This window comes from Phyllobates terribilis, unplaced genomic scaffold (genome assembly GCF_046119375.1).
Source record: "Phyllobates terribilis strain yellow unplaced genomic scaffold, ASM4611937v1 Scaffold_7__3_contigs__length_470593459, whole genome shotgun sequence".
NCBI lineage: Eukaryota > Metazoa > Chordata > Amphibia > Anura > Dendrobatidae > Phyllobates > Phyllobates terribilis.
The window spans coordinates 99,392,168-99,411,530 of NW_027362767.1; the positions used below are offsets into that span (position 1 = coordinate 99,392,168).

A 19,363-nucleotide genomic window follows, 5' to 3' on the forward strand; every position below is an offset into this window, starting at 1 on the left:
ACTAGGTACTAACCATGCAGGGTGCCCAAACTTTTGCACTGGCCCATTTTCTTTTTTGTAATTTTTAAACTGTAAAAGATTTGCCTAAAATACAAAGGAAATGTGTTATCTTTAACTTCAGGCCTTATAGAAATTTAGTCTTCAACTTGCTTAACTGGTCACAATAACCGTGATTTTGAAAACTTTTACATGCCACTGTGTTTATTGGGCACAAAAATGGCATATTGCTATTTTCAGTCATCCACTGGTCACTAATTTCTGAGAAATGTTATTGGGATCAAAATAGTCACTACACCCATAGATGAGTTCTCTTGAGTGTAGTCTGTGAGATGGGGTCACTTTTTGGGGATCTTTGCTGTTTTGTCACTTTAGGGAATCTGCAAATGGTGCTCACAAATACTCCAGGTAACTGTGCCCAACGGACAAATGGCGCTCCTTCTCTTCTGAGGCCACCATGTGCCCAAACAAAGTGTATGACCATGCATGTATAGGGGATTGCTGTATTTGGGACAAATGGTGTAATCATTTTTGGGGTACTTTTTTTTTTTTTTTTTACCAGCCCTGGTAAAGATGACAAATATTGCAGTAAATCTACGTATTATTGTATCAAATGTAATTTTCCATTTTCAAACAGACCAATAGCAAAAGAAATTGGTGAAAAACCTGTGTGGTAAAAATGTTGATCACACCCCCTACATGACATCTATGAGGGGTGTAGTTTCCAAAATGTTGTCACACTTGGAGGTTTCTTCTGTTCTGGCACCTCAAGGGCTCCGCAAGTGGCTTCCACAGTTGCATATGAAATAAGTCGATTTGTCAACCAATAACACAGTAAAATGTATTCCGCTGGCTTGTTTTTTTTTTAAGAGGGGCTAGGTAAATGTTTAAGTAGTTTATTTTGGAAAAGAAGAAAGGACAAAGGGGCGCAAATGGGTGAAACCTGGATGTGAAGGGGTTAAAAGAAACTGGTGGGGTTCACCTTACTAGGTTGTGCACCCCTGCACAACCTCGGACAAGACAAGAGGGAGATGCTGACACAGCTCGCACGCTGCAGGAGGGCTGCAGACCGGCAGTCACGTGTCCCAGCGTCAACACAGGTCCTGGAGCGATCGCATGTCGCTGGCAGCTCACACACCGCTGGAGGGTTGGATTCAAGCGGTCATGTGACCAAGCATCAGCAAGGTCCCAGAGAGACAAGGGGTAAAGGCAAGGTCCTGGAAAATCTCCAAACAATAGGCAGCTCCACCGCAACCCTCAAAGAGGGAAGTAGGCAACAAGGAAAAGAAAAGGCCGTTTGGAAGGAGCGCCAAATAGTTAGGATGAGGCAAATAAGTGAGATTAAAAAGTTTTATTTATTAATCACAACGTGTTTCGACTGAAAAAAACGCCTTCATCAGGTGATAAGGGGATATTACAGAGGCACAGTATTATATAGCTCTATATAGCGCTATATAATCCAGCCTTTTTTGGGGGGGGTGGGGGGGTTTCTAGGTCATTTATTTTAGGTGTTTTTCATTGACTCCTCTATAGGAATAAAAAAACTTATTAAAAAGCAATGGTTGGGTAAATTAAAAGCCACAAAAATGCTTGTAAGAAATGCATGAAATTTATGTTGCTTTTACACATCTAAAAACAATGTGTGAGCAAAAACAGATTAAACCAGAGTCTGATATGAGCAGCTACACATCCTCCCCCAGTCAATGCAGAAAGCTGCATTCTGCTTCTGCTGGTTGGTATACTTGGCACTCAGGCTTTCAACATGAGGTTGGCACAATAGGCAGTATTGTTAGGGGTATGGTTGGCATTGTTATTGACACTTACACTACTCACAAAAAGTTAAGGATATCTGGCTTTCGGGTGAAATTTCCGGATGATCCTAACATGCCCTCTAACCTTTTCAGGTGTGACCCATGAATCACCCAATAAATTTCAGGGTTCAATTAGAATTGGTTTTAAACAGTCCTCCACATCATACTGTTCATAGTTTGACATCATGAGACCAAGTCGACACCTAACAATTGAACACCAGTATCAGCCATTGCGAGGCTTCAAGCAGGATGTGCTCAGACGGAGGTGGCCACTGAGCTTAGAGTGTCACCAGCAGGTTACACCAGAGAGACTGGAAGAGTCACAGAAAGGCAGAGAAGTGGACGTCCTTAGGCCACATCCCACACTGATGACCGCTTCATTGTGAGCACTGTCCTTAGGAACCGGATGATGAATGCCACACAATTCCAGGCACATTTAAGGGAGGTGAGAGGCACGTCAGACCATTCAAGACCGTTTACATCAGTGTGGTCTGCATGCTAGACGGCCCGCAAGGGCACCTGACCACACCACCATCGTCTTGCATGGGCGAGGGAGCATCTACGCTGGACGAGGGACCAGTAGGCCTCAGCACTGTTCACTGATGAGTCGATTGACGCTGAGCAGAAATGATGGCCGCCAATAATGTTGTAGACGTCAAGGAGAGCGCTAGGCATCAGCCACTGTTGTCATCAGACAAGCCTTTGGTGGTGGTGTTGCAGTGTGGGCTAGTGTGTCTGGTCACTACAGAACTGCCCTACACTTTGTGACAAGCCCCTACTACTAAATAACATCATTAATCCAGTCATTGTGCCTCTGCATGAACAACACAGACCTAATATCATCTTCATGGACGACAATGCTCAAGCTCATTGAGGTCGCATCATTATCCCCTTCATGACTGGAGCATTTTCCGTTTTTGCATTTCTTTTTTTTCTCCCCTTCTTTCCAGAGCCAGAACTTTTTTATTTTTTGGTCAATATGGCCGTATGAGGGCTTATTTTTTGCGGGACGAGTTATACTTTTAAACGCCATCACTGGTTTTACCATATTGTGTACTGGAAAACGGGGAAAAAATTCCAAGTGCGGTGAAATTGCAAAACAAATGCAATTCCAGGTTTGTTCTTTTTTTGTTACCAATTTCACTAAATGCTAAAACTGAACTGCTATTCTTATTCCCCAGGTCATTACGAGTTCGTAGACACCAAACATGTATAGGTTATTTTTTATTTAAGTGGTGAAAAACAATTCCAAAGTTTTCTTTAAAAAAAAATGCGCCTCCATTACCCATAGTGTCTCCATTTTTTGGGATCTGGGGCCGGGTGAGGGCTTATTTTTTCCGCGCCGAGCTGGCGTTTTTATTGATATCATTTTGGGGTAGATCCGATGTTTTCATCGCCTGTTATTGCATTTTATTGCAATGTTTCGGCGACCAAAAAAACATAATTCTGGCATTTGGAATTTTTTTTTTGTTACACCGTTCACCGATCGGATTAATTCTTTTGTTATATTGATAGATCGGGCGATTCTGAATGCGGCGATACCAAATATGTGTATGTGGGGTTTATTTTTTATTTTATTTTGAATGGGGCAAAAGGGGGGTGATTTAAACTTTTTTTTTTAAATATTTTTAAAAAGATTTTTTTACACTTTTTGCTTGCTTCTATAGTCTCCATAGGAGACTAGAAGCAGCAGCTGTCCTATCGCCTCTGCTGCATACAAGCGATGAGCAGATCGCCTCTATGTAGTAGAAATGCTCATGTGCTATGAGCGCCGACCACTAGGTGGCACTCATGGCAATCTTTACATGACAACCACAGGGGTCTGCTGCAGACTTCTGGTTGTCGTGCCCACGCATCGGTGATCCGCGATCATGTGATGGGGTCACCGATGGGCGGGGCTAATGCCGCACTTCCGATGTTAAATGCCGCTGTCAGAGATGGACAGCGGCATTTAGCTAGTTACAACCGCAGGTGGATTGAGATTCCACCCGCGGTTGTTGCGGGCACATGTGCCCGGTTCAGTGCGGGCTCAGCGCCGGAACTCGCACTGAACAGGGTGTGCCGACGTGGTGCGTACTATTACGTACCACATCGGAAAGGGGTTAAGGAACGGCTGCTGGACACTGGGGAACCTCAAATGTAGGGGTCTGCACTTTCTCCAGACATGAATCCCATAGAAAACCTGTGGTATTAGCTGAGTTGCCGTGTAGAGGCTCGTAACTCTGTACCCCAGAACCTCAATGACCTGAGGGCTGCCCTTCAAGAAGAGTGGGATGCCATGCCTCAGCAGGCAATAGCTCCACTTGTGAACAGCAGGAGATGTCGTTGTCACGCTGTAATTGATGCTCAAGGCCACATGATAAGTTATTGAGACAGAGACATTTGTTGTTGGGGTATACTCACCACTGTTCTTGGCTTTTGTTTCAATTAATTGTTTGAGGATATCCCCATTGCATGCTTCTACTTAATTAAATGCCCTACTGTCATGATAAAATATCACTCTAGCGTGAGCTTTTTACATTTTCCATAAATTTCGCCCAAAAGCCAAATATCCCTAAAGTTTTTGTGAGTAGTGTATATGGAGCTATGTGGTGCGAGAGGTCTCCGTCTTGTGTGTACCTATGGATCCGCTTTTTAGTCACCTAGAGCCGTATGAGAAGTCTGCTGGGGTTGGTGCTGGACTAGTCTCATCTCTGACTACGGTCCCCAGACGGTTTTTTAAAATGCAAAAAGGCTATAAGTAGTGCTGTTTGTGGTTTGGGCCGTATGTATTGACTGACAGATTCCCTTTAACGTCATATGTTTTTACAGTGTACGTGTTTGTGATTGTGAAATTAAGTCGTCCAGGATGCTCTGACAATGTGTCCTCAAGTCTAGGACCACATAGATGACTGCCAGGTGACCTGTTGGGGTACGTTGTCTGCCATGTGTTCCTGCCACACTAGACCTTTGTTAACCTTTGGAAGCGTCCATACTGACCTGTTATCCGTGATATGGCCGTTAGGACTTGATTGCTATACACATCTTAGTTATATATAACAGGCTGTGAATGCAGGGTATTGCAGGGATTAAAGCTCCTTCTCTAAAGTTACCATGAACCATCCCCACCAAAATAGAGTATTGCATATTGGCACACCTCAGACAGAGGCTCCAACCCTAATATGAGCAGCGCACAATGTCAGAGCTTCTTTACGCCTTTTTTTTTCTTCTTTCTCATACTGTGGATGTGCATCTATGAAAATCCACTTCATAAATTGTGATCAAAGGATAACGTACATCATTGGACCTTTTAAACACTTTAGAGCCATGTATACAGAGGTCCTATGTCTGTATTGTGCCTCCTTACCACATAGTTTCACTCCTTTATGGCACGTTCATACGTTCAGTATTTGGTCAGTATTTTACATCAGTATTTGTATCCCAAAACCAGGAGTGGGTGATAAATACAGAAGTGGTGACGTGTTTCTATTATTCTTTCCCTCTGTTCCACTCCTGGTTTTGGCTTACAAATACTGAGGTAAAATACTGAGCGTTTAAGGTTGTAGGAAGACACAAGTCCATCATGATCAACCCATATCCTAACATGTTGATCCAGAGGAAGGCAAAAACCCCACTGGTGTGAGCAATGGGTCGGCATGAGCCAAGGATTGGTGTGAAGTATGCATCTATATGAGTCAAGGATTGGTGTGAGCCAAGGATCGGTGTGAGGCATGGATCTATATGAGCCAAGGATTGGTGTGAGCCAAGGATCGGTGTGAGGCATGGATCTATATGAGCCAAGGATTGGTGTGAGCCAAGGATCGGTGTGAGGCATGGATCTATATGAGCCAAGGATTGGTGTGAGCCAAGGATCGGTGTGAGGCATGGATCTATATGAGCCAAGGATTGGTGTGAGCCAAGGATCGGTGTGAGGCATGGATCTATATGAGCCAAGGATTGGTGTGAGCCAAGGATCGGTGTGAGGCATGGATCTATATGAGCCAAGGATTGGTGTGAGGCATGGATCTATATGAGCCAAGGATCGGTGTGAGGCATGGATCTATATGAGCCAAGGATTGGTGTGAGCCAAGGATCGGTGTGAGGCATGGATCTATATGTGCCAAGGATCGGTGTGAGGCATGGATCTATATGTGCCAAGGATCGGTGTGAGGCATGGTTCGGTATGAGCCAAGGATTGGTGTGAGCCATGGATCAGTATGAGTTCTGTTCTCAGTGACTGTCTTAGAGCCTCTGTTGATTCCCCCTCATTACGGTCATTAGCGTCCGCAGAGCTCGGCTATATAGAGCTGGTCACTTTCTTTCCGCACTGATGGTTTTATAATAGCGGTGTTGAGGGATTTGTGTATCTGTTCCCAGAGGTCTTGCCCTGGTACTCCACTCTAAAAATACGCATGTTTTAGGTTATGGGATGTCAGCACTGCTGATACAGCGAAATGTAATTTATATGTTAAGGGTCCTGTTAGTAGTTTGCGGGATAGTGCCAGCTGGCAGCGGGCAGCATAACATATTCCCGTAGGTCCTCCGGCCGAAGCATCACACTTAAGGTGACCTCTGCTGGCAAGTAACATCAGTATGCTTGACCATTACCGAGTGAGCCACGCCAGCAGCTGGGCAGTATGTGTTCCCCTCTTCATCCCAAGATGTCTGGCAGCGGTATAAAGCAAGATGGTGTTGATGGCCATCCAAAGTGTTTAATCGAATAGATCTGTCTAGGATTCGCTTTCCGCTTGTCATGCTCTTAATGAGTATTTTATTTTAACCATAGTACAAAGGTATTTTCTGCATTCATAGTACTTGTTTTCTGGGAAATTGATCCCATCTCCAAACATAGGTGTCGTCACTGATTAAAGGTGTTACAGAGTACAAGTTATGCACATACACTCATATACACTGCTCAAAAAAATAAAGGGAACACTTAAACAACAGAATATAACTCCAAGTAAATCAAACTTCTGTGAAATCAAACTGTCCACTTAGGAAGCAACACTGATTGACAATCAATTTCACATGCTGTTGTGCAAATGGAATAGACAATAGATGGAAATTATTGGCAATTATCAAGACACCCTCAATAAAGGAGTGGTTGTGCAGGTGGGGACCATAGACCACATCTCAGTACCAATGCTTTCTGGCTGATGTTTTGGTCACTTTTGAATATTGGTTGTGCTTTCACACTCGTGGTAGCATGAGACGGACTCTACAACCCACAGAAGTTGCTCAGGTAGTGCAGCTCATCTAGTATGGCACATCAATGCGAGCTGTGGCAAGATGGTTTGCTGTGTCTGTCAGCGTAGTGTCCAGAGGCTGGAGGCGCTACCAGGAGACAGATCAGTACACCAGGAGACGTGGAGGGGGCCATAGGGGGCAACAACCCAGGAGCAGGACAGCTACCTCCGCCTTTGTGCAAGGAGGAGCTCTGACAGAGCCCTGCAAAATGACCTCCAGCAGGCCACAAATGTGCATGTGTCTGCACAAACGGTTAGAAACCGACTCCATGAGGGTGGTATGAGGGCCCGACGTCCACAGAAAGGGGTTGTGCTCACAGCCCAACACCGTGCAGGACGCTTGGCATTTGCCACAGAACACCAGGATTGGCAAAGTCGCCACTGGCGCCCTGTGCTCTTCACAGATGAAAGCAGGTTCACACTGAGCACATGTGACAGACGTGACAGAGTCTGGAGACGCCATGGAGAGCAATCTGCTGCCTGCAACATCCTTCAACATGACCGGTTTGACAGTGGGTCAGTAATGGTGTGGGGTGGCATTTCTTTGGAGGGCTGCACAGCCCTCCATGTGCTCGCCAGAGGTAGCCTGACTGGCATTAGGTACCGAGATGAGATCCCCAGACCCCTTGCGAGACCATATGCTGGTACTTTTGGCCCTGGGTTTCTCCTAATGCAGGACAATGCCAGACCTCATGTGGCTGGAGTGTGTTAGCAGTTCCTGCAAGGTGAAGGCATTGAAGCTATGGACTGGCCCGTCCGTTCCCCAGACCTGAATCCAATTGAGCACATCTGGGACATCATGTCTCGCTCCATCCACCAACGTCACGTTGCACCACAGACTGTCCAGGTGTTGGCGGATGCTTTAATCCAGGTCTGGGAGGAGATCCCACAGGAGACCATCCGCAACCTCATCAGGAGCATTCCCAGGCATTGTAGGGAGGTCATACAGGCACGTGGAGGCCACACACAATTCTGAACCTCATTTTGACTTGTTTTAAGGACATTACATTAGTGATGAGCGAGTATGTTTTGTTAACCCTTTCGCCGAGTATGCTCGGCCGAGCACCGAGTATTTATAGCGTGCTCGGGCTTTAAGTTTTCGCGCTCCGTGAACATGATTTGCGACTGTTTGACAGATTTAATACATGTGAGGAATGCCTGTTTTTCCAGCATTCCTCACATGTATTAAATCTGTCAAACAGTTGCAAATCATGTTCACGGAGCGACGAAAACTTAAAGCCCGAGCACGCTATAAATACTCGGCGAAAGGGTTAACAAAACATACTCGCTCATCACTACTTTACATCAAAGTTGGATCAGCCTGTAGTGTGTTTTTCCACTTTAATTTTGGGGGTGACTCCAAATCCAGGCCTCCATTGGTTAATAAATTTGTTTTCCATTGATGATTTTTGTGTGATTTTGTTGTCAGCACATTCAACTTTGTACAGAACAAAGTATTCAATGAGAATATTTCATTCATTCAGATCTAGGATCTGTTATTTGAGTGTTCCCTTTATTTTTTTGAGCAGTGTAATATTAGAGTTGGAAGGGACCTCCAGGGTCATTGTGTCCAACCCCCTGTTCAATGCAGGATCCACTAAACCATCTCAGACAGATGTCTGTCCAGCCTCTGAAGACTTCCATTGAAGGAGAACTCACCACCTCTCGTGGCCGCCTGTTCCACTCATTGATCACCCTCACTGTCAAAAAGTTTTTTCTAATATCTAATCTGTATCTTCTCCATTCAGTTTCATTCCATTCTCGCTTCTTGAGTTTCCATGTGCAAATGAGAATAAGAATGATCCCTCTACACTGTGACAGCCCTTCAGATATTTGTAGACAGCTATTAAGTCTCCTCTTAGCCTTCTTTCTTTGCAGGCAAAACATTCCCAGATCCTTTAACCGTTCCTCGTAGGACATAGTTTGAAGTTCGCTCACCATCCTGGTAGCTCTTCTCTGAACTTTCTCAAGTTTTTCGATGTCTTTTTTAAAATGTGGTGTCCAGAACTGGACACAGTATTCCAGATGAGGTCTGACCAAAGAGGAGTAGAATTACTCCCAGTAACTAATATGCTAGTTAGGCTCAGGTCACCATGTTTTTGCCCAGCATTCAATTGGATCTGTCCAAAGAAGGGACCTGCTCCTTTTTGTCCATTAAATTGACTTTGAACCAATATTCTCACCTAGTGGGTCTCCTTGGTGAGCCCTGTCCTGTGCGACCTCTTTGGTCGTGATTGACTGCTCTAATGTTTGGCGCTCTCTTCAACATTGAAATCTGATGGGAGCAGTGCACTGTCTCACTGCGTCTTTCATTAAAGTTCTGGGCAATGTGAATTTTTCAGGGTCTTTGATACGGATCCTTTGCTGGCTACATATCTACAGGTGCTTTTAGCTCATAGATTGAAACCACTATTAATATTGGTAACTGACAATCGTGCATTGAACTATTGAAAATCTTAAATAATCAACCAATTTATTAGATGATAGATATAAGCAATGCTTAATATGCTTAATTTCCAATTCTAGGTCTCCGGAAACATGACGTTTGCTTCCTGATCACCCTACGGCCCATGTTACTGTATGGCACAAAGATTGATAGGAGACAGTCTATTGTGGAGCAGACGGGTCTGATGTATGTACGGGGCTGTGAGATTCAGGGCATGCTGGATGAAAAGGGACGTGTCATCGAGGAAGGTAAATGAGTATAGAAACGACCTTCACTGAGCTGTATGGAGAACATTAACAGTAAAGCTATGCTACGAGTCTCTGACGTAAACCATAAGGGCATGCCTAAGGAAGAAATAGCAGAGACGTAGTCATACAAACAAATCCAAAACCTTGTTTGCTGATCCAGTTTGTTTTTTTTTTGTTTTTTTTAAGGACCTGAACCAAAACCTAAACTTAAAGGCGATTCAAGGACTTTCCGGGTCTTTCTTGACCCCAATCAGTATCAGCAGGACATGACCAACGCCATTCAGAATGGGGCTGAGGATGTGTACGAAACCTTCAATGTGATCATGAGGAGGAAACCAAAAGAGAATAACTTTAAGGTAGGTCAGGAAACCTTTCTACATATGATCGCTTACTAAATTATTATTTTTTTACTTTTTTTTTTTTCAAATTCAGCCCCTTTTTCCCTAAGAAAATCTGCACCCTGTACTTTACCAGGAGGGATGTTAATGGGGCTGGGGCAACTACTCTAACTAGTTAGACAAGTGGTTCACCAATGTCCACGCGCTTGATGGGACCTTTCTATACATGGGGTTGCACTGTTAGTACAGTTTGGTTGGGGTCTGACCGCCGGGACCCACACCAATCGGCACAACTGGAAATTCTTATTCCCAATGGAGCATTTTTATCCCTGTTACAAACTGAAGTGGCAAGTCAGATGGGCGCAGCTCTCGACAACCCCATAGGGAATAAACGAAGCTGTGCCGAAATTGTGCCCTGTCACTTCATTCTAGTGGAAATAAAAATGCTCCATTCTGCTGATCGGTACGGGTTCCAGTGGTCGGACCTCCACCGATCAATAACATATCACCTATCCTGTGGATAGATAACTTGTTTTCACTGGACAACCCCTTTAAGCTTAACAATGTTTTATTCTCTACATTGCAGAAGTCCCATTGGTCATTCCCCACTGATCAATATTTTATTCCTTATCCTGTTTGTGGGATATAGCACGTTGTAATTGACAGCTCACAATCCATCCCAGCTGCTCCTAGGCCAGAACTACACAGTGACACGTGTCACGCGACATCGCCTCTAATGATGTCTTCTGGTGCTGCAATGTTTCCATTGTGTTGGATTTTATTCATAGTCACTTTTTAAACAGTGTAAGAACAGGTCTTTGGCTGTTCTGAGGTTTCCACCATATGGGGGTTGGTTAACAAGTATGTCTTTGCTATATTTTTTATGCTGTTCCCATTAATGAGGCACGTTCCTATTGACTTCTGGCTACTTACCTTGTGGGAGACGTTGCCTTGGCGCACCCAGCAGTCCAATTTTTGTGTCTGAAGTGTTTGTGTGCTGAGATAACTTGTATTTTAAATGGACTTTGAGTAAAGTCAAGTTCCTTACTTGTATGGACTCCACTGCTGCCCAGCCTATATCCGCCCCCACACAGCTGACGTGCCTATATCCGCTCCTGCATGGTCAGTGAAGCCTAGGGTAACACATGATTAGTTGTAGTAAATCACAGGATTATTGCATACCCTCTTTTTTTCCTTCTATGTAAAAATGATCCAATATGGCTTGTGATTTATGAATACTCTGAAGCATTTGTAGCCATCTTCTTCTTGTCCCCGGTGGCTTACAAGTGTCCTGCATGTCTAATCTTCCTCCTCTCCGTATATAAGGTGCGCGGCCTTTGGCCTTCAGCCTCTTAGCACAGAAGTAGCTGATCACAGAGGGAGTTTTGACATGGAAAATGTGAGGACTTGATGTGGCTGGCATACATGTGCCAGGGGCCACTAGCCCATATTGATGGTAAAGTAGAAACTCTATTCTAAGGGCAAGTTCACATGTGCCACTTTTCTTCCACTGAAGTTGGTGTTTATGCCGCTTTTAATTAAAGTCACAATATTTGTTTTTTCTAACAACTTTAGGACAAAACATCTGCAAGTAAGGCCCTGTTCACATTAGCGTCAGGAGCCTCTGTTGACGGTCACCAGTGCCTTGTTTCCCAGTAACCTTACCCTATACGTGTCAAGTGTATCAGGCGCACATGCCCAACTCCCCAGAACAGATGCACAAGCATGGATGATCGATTACTGATATGGGTTCTTTAATGTTCTTTTCATGCGCGGAGTTGGCTCCTTTTATTGATCTGATGACTGTGCAATACATGGTGCTAAGCAGTTTCTGCCAATATCTATGCCGCTAAAGAAGGCTACACGGGCTTCACAAGAAAGTACATTACTATTTTGTTTTGAGACACAACCAAAAAGACATAGGTGCTGTTCACTAGAGTTTTACAAGACCAGGAGGCGGCACATGTAGGATATTCTATACCTTGCGTCTGATAGTCACTGTCAGGTTTTAGTGACTCAAATGCACTCGGAAATAAGGAATAATCAATCGCCTTATTTTGGAACATGTTATGCTTATGGGATTTGCAGTATTAGCGATTAATGATCTCAGTATTAAAAGAGAAAAAAGTAGCGATTAGTTTATTTTTGGTAGTTTTTAGGCTTCTTATTATTGGCATGCGGGTTACACTCAAGTCTATATTCTATATAGAAATATAATAAGCAGATACCCTACAGCAAATGAATAAACAGCAATAGTGCATGAAAATAATATAGGGTGCTTAGTTAACATAATTTTGATCAAAAAAGTGAAAAAGCCACCCCACCTCGTCACGGTGACCCTAATCGGGCGGTCCTAACTTCTAATGTTCCCATGGCTGTGTGTCTGCTAGCCGGGTTCAGTCCTTCTCTCAGCCATTATCCACACGTACGTCACTTGACAAACGGTAAGGTTTTAATGCTAGTTGTTAGGAGCGTCCTGATTAGGGTCACCATGACGCGGTTGGATGGTTTTTGCATTTTATTGATCAAAATTATGTTAACTAAGCAGCCTATATTATTTTCATGCACTATTGCTGTTTTATTCATTTACTGCAGGATATTTGCTTATTCTGTTTCTATCTTGGGTTTTGTTTGTTTAGAGGCCAGTGTGAACATGTGCTTACATGCTGCATCCATACCAACTTATGTCCCAGTTCATTTCTTTGTTTTTTTTGTTTTTTTTTTAAGTCTGTATTCTAGTCTAATTTGTGCTCACTCTACCATGAACTGGTGGATGAGTGGTAGGTTTTTCTATAAAGCGTTCTCGAAAAAATAATCAGGTTAATATGGAGTGATCTGGAGGAAGACAGCAGCTCCGTCTTCACCACAATTGCTGTCCTCCTGGGCTCTAGATCTTAAAGAAGAATCTTCCTGTATGAGACTATGATGTGACACCCGAAAGAAGCTGATAAGCAGTAATGCGAGGGGCAGGGAAGATGCGTTATGTTACCAAGCACCTATGTTTCCATCATATAAGAATTTGTATGGCTGATTTAAGCTTCATTACACTCCTCAACATTGAAGTTGCATCTCCAAAAAGGAAAAGTCCTGGATTTATGAAAATCTTAATATCGAAGGACATGTTAGTCATATGTAAATGATGAGAAAAATGGAAACGACATTGCGATTTATTCATAATCGATATATAAGTGCCACACGCAGAAATAATCCCGCAGCCTCTGTAAGCTCTAAGAAAAGGAAAACTGACTGAGTTTCATCACTGATTTCGGTCAGAGTTTCATCAGAGTTTGGCTCTAGTTTCATCAGTTTTTCTTTTATATCAAAAAAAAACCTGTATCTTTTCACATCTAACAGTCTGTGAAAATCAGACTGTACTCGAAGGCATGTGCCTCTTAATTAATTCGGTGCATCTCATTCCTGCACACTCCTCATTAAGGCTAACATATAAAATGCCAGCTGTAATGAAACGCGACTGTGATGTTTTCTCCTAGGTTTTCTTGAAACTTGAGTTAATCCATCTTGCCCTCCACATGCTTCAGATTTTCAGGGCCAAAGGAAGAAAAACAACCCCAGAGCATCACCAGCATGCTCCACTGTAGGCAGGGTGTTATTTTAATCATATACTTTGTTCTTTCTCCTCCAGACATTCTACTTATACATAGGCGCAAAAAGTTCCAGTGTTGTTTAATTGCTACACAGAACAGAATCTCCAAACGTCTGTGACTTATTTGTTTTAAGCCGTTTCAGTGCCTTATTTTCCGGTCAGCAGGGCTGTGGAGTCAGTAAGGAAAACCTCTGACTCCACGACTCCGACTCCACAGCCCTTCCTTACTACATAAAGTGCAGCACAGATTCAGCTCAACTAAAAGCTGAGATCCTTAGATCGGGAACAGAAGAGACATTAATAGGACATTTCATAACTTTCCCAAATTCTTATGAAAAAATTTATTGCACATCCTGCACTGAACCCAATTTATTTAAGAAGTCGGTCCATTTTATACCGACTGACTCCACCAAAATGGACACCGACTCTGACTCCACTCCCTGCCGGTCAGTAGAGGTGTATTTCTGGGAGTTTGGGCATGCATTCCTTCAGCTTTCAGCTCCCTCATGTGAGAAAGTCAGTCCCAGTTTCATCAGTCATTTTTTTATCAGAATTTGGTCAGTGTCGGTTTTACCATCAGATTTTGGTCAGAATTTCATTAGTTTTTCTTGCATAAGAAAGGAAAAAAATGTTTCTACACCTTCTATCAGTCTGTGAAGAATGGACAGCACACAGATGGCACCTGATTGCTGTCCAGTTTTTCTTAATGACCCATAAACGTAAATTGCCCATTTTGATCTGATACTCGCATCAGAATTGGACATGTTTCTGCGATTTTGTGTGGAACAGTCTGTCTGTGAAGAATCATGGACAATCTCAACATCCCCATTCACTATCATAGGTACAAGGGCTATCCGTGAAAAGCAAGAATAGCACTCAAACCTCAGTACCTGCTGCCACCAAATCTTTCCGCCGGCATTTTGCAGCCACTCAGGGGTTTTGATCACATGCTTCCTCAATAATTTGGTGACAGCCAGTGATGGCTTGCTTTTTCTGCCATGACTAGTTAATGTAGCCGGTAACCCTTTAACCTTTAACTTGCAAACTCTGCTCCCAATGGTATCTCCTAGGATCATACAATAACTTGGCTGTTTGAATCCGTCTCCTTGTTTGTGCGAGACAATCATCTCTTCTCATCCATTCTTTTGACTACCCCAAGAATATTAGTGAACTGGAGGCCACTGTTATAGCAGGAATGCTGCCAGAAGGGGATGAATAATCCTGAGACTGCTGTTTCCATTAGAAGTGGCGTTTTGTTTTGAATGTGGAGCATCTACTTCTTAAATTAGTTGTGTTGAGCTATTATTCTTGTTTGATTAATTAATTGCAAACAATCTAAGTTCCCTGTGCCTAGTCTTACAAGTAGCAGCCTCCGTCTTCGGCTATTCCGGACGCTGCTCCAGTCGGTCTTTGTCAGGTTGTACGCTGCTGGATCACTCCAGTGTTCGCTGGGTGATCCTTAAGTCACAACTTATTGTAAGTCTATGAGAACCAGAACGAGTGTCTTATAGACTTGAAATGAGCGCTTGTGACCATTACCTCTGACTTCCGATCTGTCAGAAGTTCCCGATGCAGCGGTGGGAAGAGCTGAAGACGGCAGCTTAGGTTAGTAGCACCACTTCAGCAGTGAAATTAAAAAAAAAATGCTGGAGTGGTGCTTTAAATAAAGTATCCTTGTAATCATTGGATTCCAAAATGCATTTGTGTAATACTTAAATCAAACCTGTAATTTAAAAACGCTGTACAATTTGAGCAGCAAATTATAGAACTGGTGAAGCAGAACAGGTTGATAAATAGTTTTGTGAAAAATAATGCAGTATAACTTGTATTTAACTATTTTCAATCCTTGGTCTTTCAGAGCTTCAGAGTCCATTGGGTGGCTTAAATGGTCACTCAATGACTAACTAATGTCTTCCCTATATTAGTGTTCATAGAAAAATAGCTGTCAATCGCTTTTTATGACTCGCCACTAAATTCCTATGGCTAAAATAAGCATTGATTTTAATGCTGTACCCTTTTTTTTTTTTAAACGACCATATTTTTGGACTATAAGATTCACTTTCTAGTAAGAAATCTTGCTAAATAGTATCTGCGTCTTATAATTTGGAGGAGGCATCCTTCCTGGTCACTGTGAGAACTGCACTCTCTCCTCCTGCCCTACACTGATAAGTCTGATCGGTGCAGGACAGGAGAGAAAGCTACCAGGACCTGCACATCTCTAAAGCTGCATGGATGCTGGGATTTTTTCAAAAGTAAAGAAAAAATTATGACTACTAGTGTTGAGCGCAAGTGCTCAGTTATTGAGTTTGCATCCGGTGCTAGGCTATACACCGAGTATCGCGGGTGCTCGAGTGACATGCTCTAGTCTCTGGCACATATGTTTCGCGGCTGTTACACAGCCAAAAAAACAGCCAAAAAAAACACTCGGGATTGCCTGCCATACATGGGCAATCCCTACATGTTTTTTTTGGGTGTCTTAACAGCCGTGAAACATGCGGGACAGGGACTCCAGCATGTCATTTGAGCACCCGCGATACATGGTTCATAACTGAGTACCCGATGCAAACTCAAGTAGCGAGCACTTGCACTCAAGACTAATGACAACTTATTCAATATGATGACCTAATGTTATCAAATTCTGTGTCTTACTTCTGGGTTCAAAATGTTCACTATACCCCTTGATAAAATCCTTGAGGGGTGTAGTTTCCAAAATGGGATCACTTGTGGGGGGTTTCCACTGTTGAGGCACATCAGGGGCTCTCCAAACGTAAAATGACGTCCACTAATTATTCAAGCAAATTTTACATTCAAAAAGTCAGACAGTTCTCCTTCCCTTCCGAACCCTGCCGTGCCCCCAAACAGTGTTTTTTCCCCACATATGGGGTATCCGCTTACTCAGGAGAAATTTCACAACAATTTTTGGTGTCCATTTTCTCCTGTTACCCTTGTGAAAATTAAAAATTGGGACTAAAATATCATTTTTATGGAAAAAGTTTAAATGTCTGTAAAGCACCTGGGGGGGTTCAAGGTGCTCACCGCACATCTAGATAAGTTCCATGAGGGGTCTAGCTTCCAAAATGGTGTCACTTGTGGGGATTTCCACTGTTCTTGGGCTCTCCAAACGCAACATGGCGTCCACTATTGATTCCAGTCAATTTTGCGTTCAAAAAGTCACATGGTGCTCTTTCTCATCCGAACCCTGCCGTGTGCCCAAACAGTGGTTTTCCCCCACATATGGGGTAGCTGCATGCTCAGGAGAAATTTCAAAACAAATTTTGTGATCCATTTTCTCTTACTGCCCTTGTGAAAATAAAAAAATTGGGGTATGAAGTAGCATTTTTGTGAAAAAAGTTAAATGTTCATTTTTTTCCTTCCATGTTGCTTCAGTGCTTGTGAAGCACCTGAAAGGTTAATAAACTTATTGAATGTGGTTTTGAGCACCTTGAGGGGTGCAGTTTTTAGAATGGTGTCACTTTTGGGTATTTTCTGTCATAAAGGCCCCTCAAAGTGACTTCAAATGTGATGTGGTCCCTAAAAAAATTGTTTTGGAAATTTTGTTGGAAAAATGAGAAATCGCTGGTTAACTTTTAACTCTTATAACTTCCTAACAAAAAAAAAAAATTGTTTAAAAAATTGTGCTAATGTAAAGTATACATGTGGGAAATGTTATTTATGAACTATTTTCTGTGACATATCTCTCTGATTTAGGGCATGAAAATTCAAAGTTTGAAAATTGCAACATTTTTCCCAAACTTCTGTTTTTTTTCACAAGTAAACGCAAGTCATATCGAAGAAATTTTTCCACGATCATAAAGTACAATAAGTCACGAAAAAACATTCTCAGAATCAGTGGGATCCGTTGAAGCGTTTCAGAGTTATTACGTCATAAAGTGACAGTGGTCATAATTATAGAATTTGGCCCGGTCATTAAGGTCAAAATTGGCTCAGTCACTAAGGCGTTAAGGTCATATGATCAGTCACTGTCCTGGAAGGAAAAATGTGGTAATGTTTGTGTGTGTTTTCATGCAGCTGAGTTGTGTGTGTGTGTGTGTATTTAGCTGAGCTGTGTGCTTTATGTATGTAGCTGTGCAGAGTGTGCTATAGCTGATCTGGGTGTGTTTTAATGATGTAGCTAAGCTGCGTGTGTGTTGTAGCTAAGCTGCATGTGTGTTGTAGCTAAGCTGCATGTGTGGACCCCCAGTAATCATTCATTTATCACCTATCCTGGCAGTACGGTGGCTCAGTGGTTAGCACTGTAACTTTGCAGGACTGGGGTTCTGGGTTTAAATCCCACCAAGGATGACATCTGCAAGGAGTTTGCATGTTCTCCCCGTGTTTGTGTGGGTTTCCTCCAGGTAGTTTGTTTTCTTTCACATCGCACAAACATAGAGATAGGGGATTTAGATTGTAAGTCGCAATGGGGACAGTGATAATGATGTCTGTAAAGTGCTGTGGAATTAATGACAGTAAATAAATAAATTCTAGGTATAAATGAAAATTTTGTTAATGTACAATAGCTGTAGCTATCTTTTTTAAATATATTTATAGATATATATAAAAATATTTGTGTAGTTGTAATGATGGTGGTTCTCCTCTCACCTCATACTAACAGCTGGCGCTAGATTTTGTTCACACTTGCATTTTATGATTTCTGCAGGATTTTAAGGGAATCTGTCAGCAGGATTTTAACCAATACATAACGTGGCCAGTTTGTTTCTTTGTTTCTGACAAATTTAATTGATATGCAAATGAGGCCGAAGAGTTATGCTAGATCCGAAGCCTCTGTCACTCCAGCTCTATTCCCGCCCAGCTCCACCTCCTCCTGCTTGTGTGATATTTTCTATGCTGTTTGTCTTCAGGCAAAAGAGCCATAAATAAAGCAGGAGGAGGTGCCTATGGGTGGGGAATAGAGCTGGAGCGACAGAGGTTTCAGATCTACCATAGCTCTTCAGATTCACTTGCAGTATCAAATTGAAATCCTGATTTCTCAGCAGCTAGTGAACGATCTGGCCATGTAAAGGTATTGCTGGACTTGTCTTTGAAAGATCTACATGTATGCGACTAATTTGGGTGGCGGGGACCCTGCTTTGGGTGGGGAGGACCCTGCTGACAGATTCTCTTTAATGTATTTTGATGGCAATTAAAGTGCAGTCTTCAGAGCTATTGTTGCTGTCAAAAATGGCAAGATGGTGATGGAAACGAACAGATCCTATTCCAAGTCTTTGGCATCCGGTGCTGATAATAAATGCTTCCGGCATAGTTGTCAGGGCTCTTTAATGACTAGGAGTCATAGATAAAAATGTTAATTTACAGTGAATTCTGACATTGATTCGTTGCCTTTTCCGGGGTTAATCTGAATGCACTTTTGCAGGCTGTCCTGGAAACCATCAGGAAGTTGATGAACACTGATTGTGTGGTGCCTGACTGGCTCCATGATATTATATTGGGGTACGGCGATCCTGGAAGCGCCCACTACACAAAAATGCCCAATCAGATCCCAACACTGGATTTCAACGATACGTTTCTGAGCCTGGCCCACCTGAAGGCTTGTTTTCCAGGGCATCAGGTGAAGGTCACTGTGGAAGACCCATCCTTGCACCAGGCCCCTTTCAGGTAACATTTCCCTACGAGGGACTGAATAATGCTTGGCGCTGTATGGTTGGAGCCTTGCATGTCTCAATATTTTACGGTAAT

General features: G+C 42.9%; 1 protein-coding gene across 1 annotated transcript in view; it reads left to right on the top strand.

Annotated features, from left to right (window-relative positions):
• Positions 1 to 19,363, top strand: part of AQR (aquarius intron-binding spliceosomal factor) — a 102,712-nt gene that overhangs the window by 45,620 nt on the left and 37,729 nt on the right. Inside the window, exons 18-20 of the mRNA XM_073639035.1 lie at positions 9,560 to 9,727; positions 9,914 to 10,083; positions 19,041 to 19,282. Coding sequence (XP_073495136.1) covers positions 9,560 to 9,727; positions 9,914 to 10,083; positions 19,041 to 19,282 — 580 coding nt within the window. The remainder of the gene's footprint in view (positions 1 to 9,559; positions 9,728 to 9,913; positions 10,084 to 19,040; positions 19,283 to 19,363) is intronic.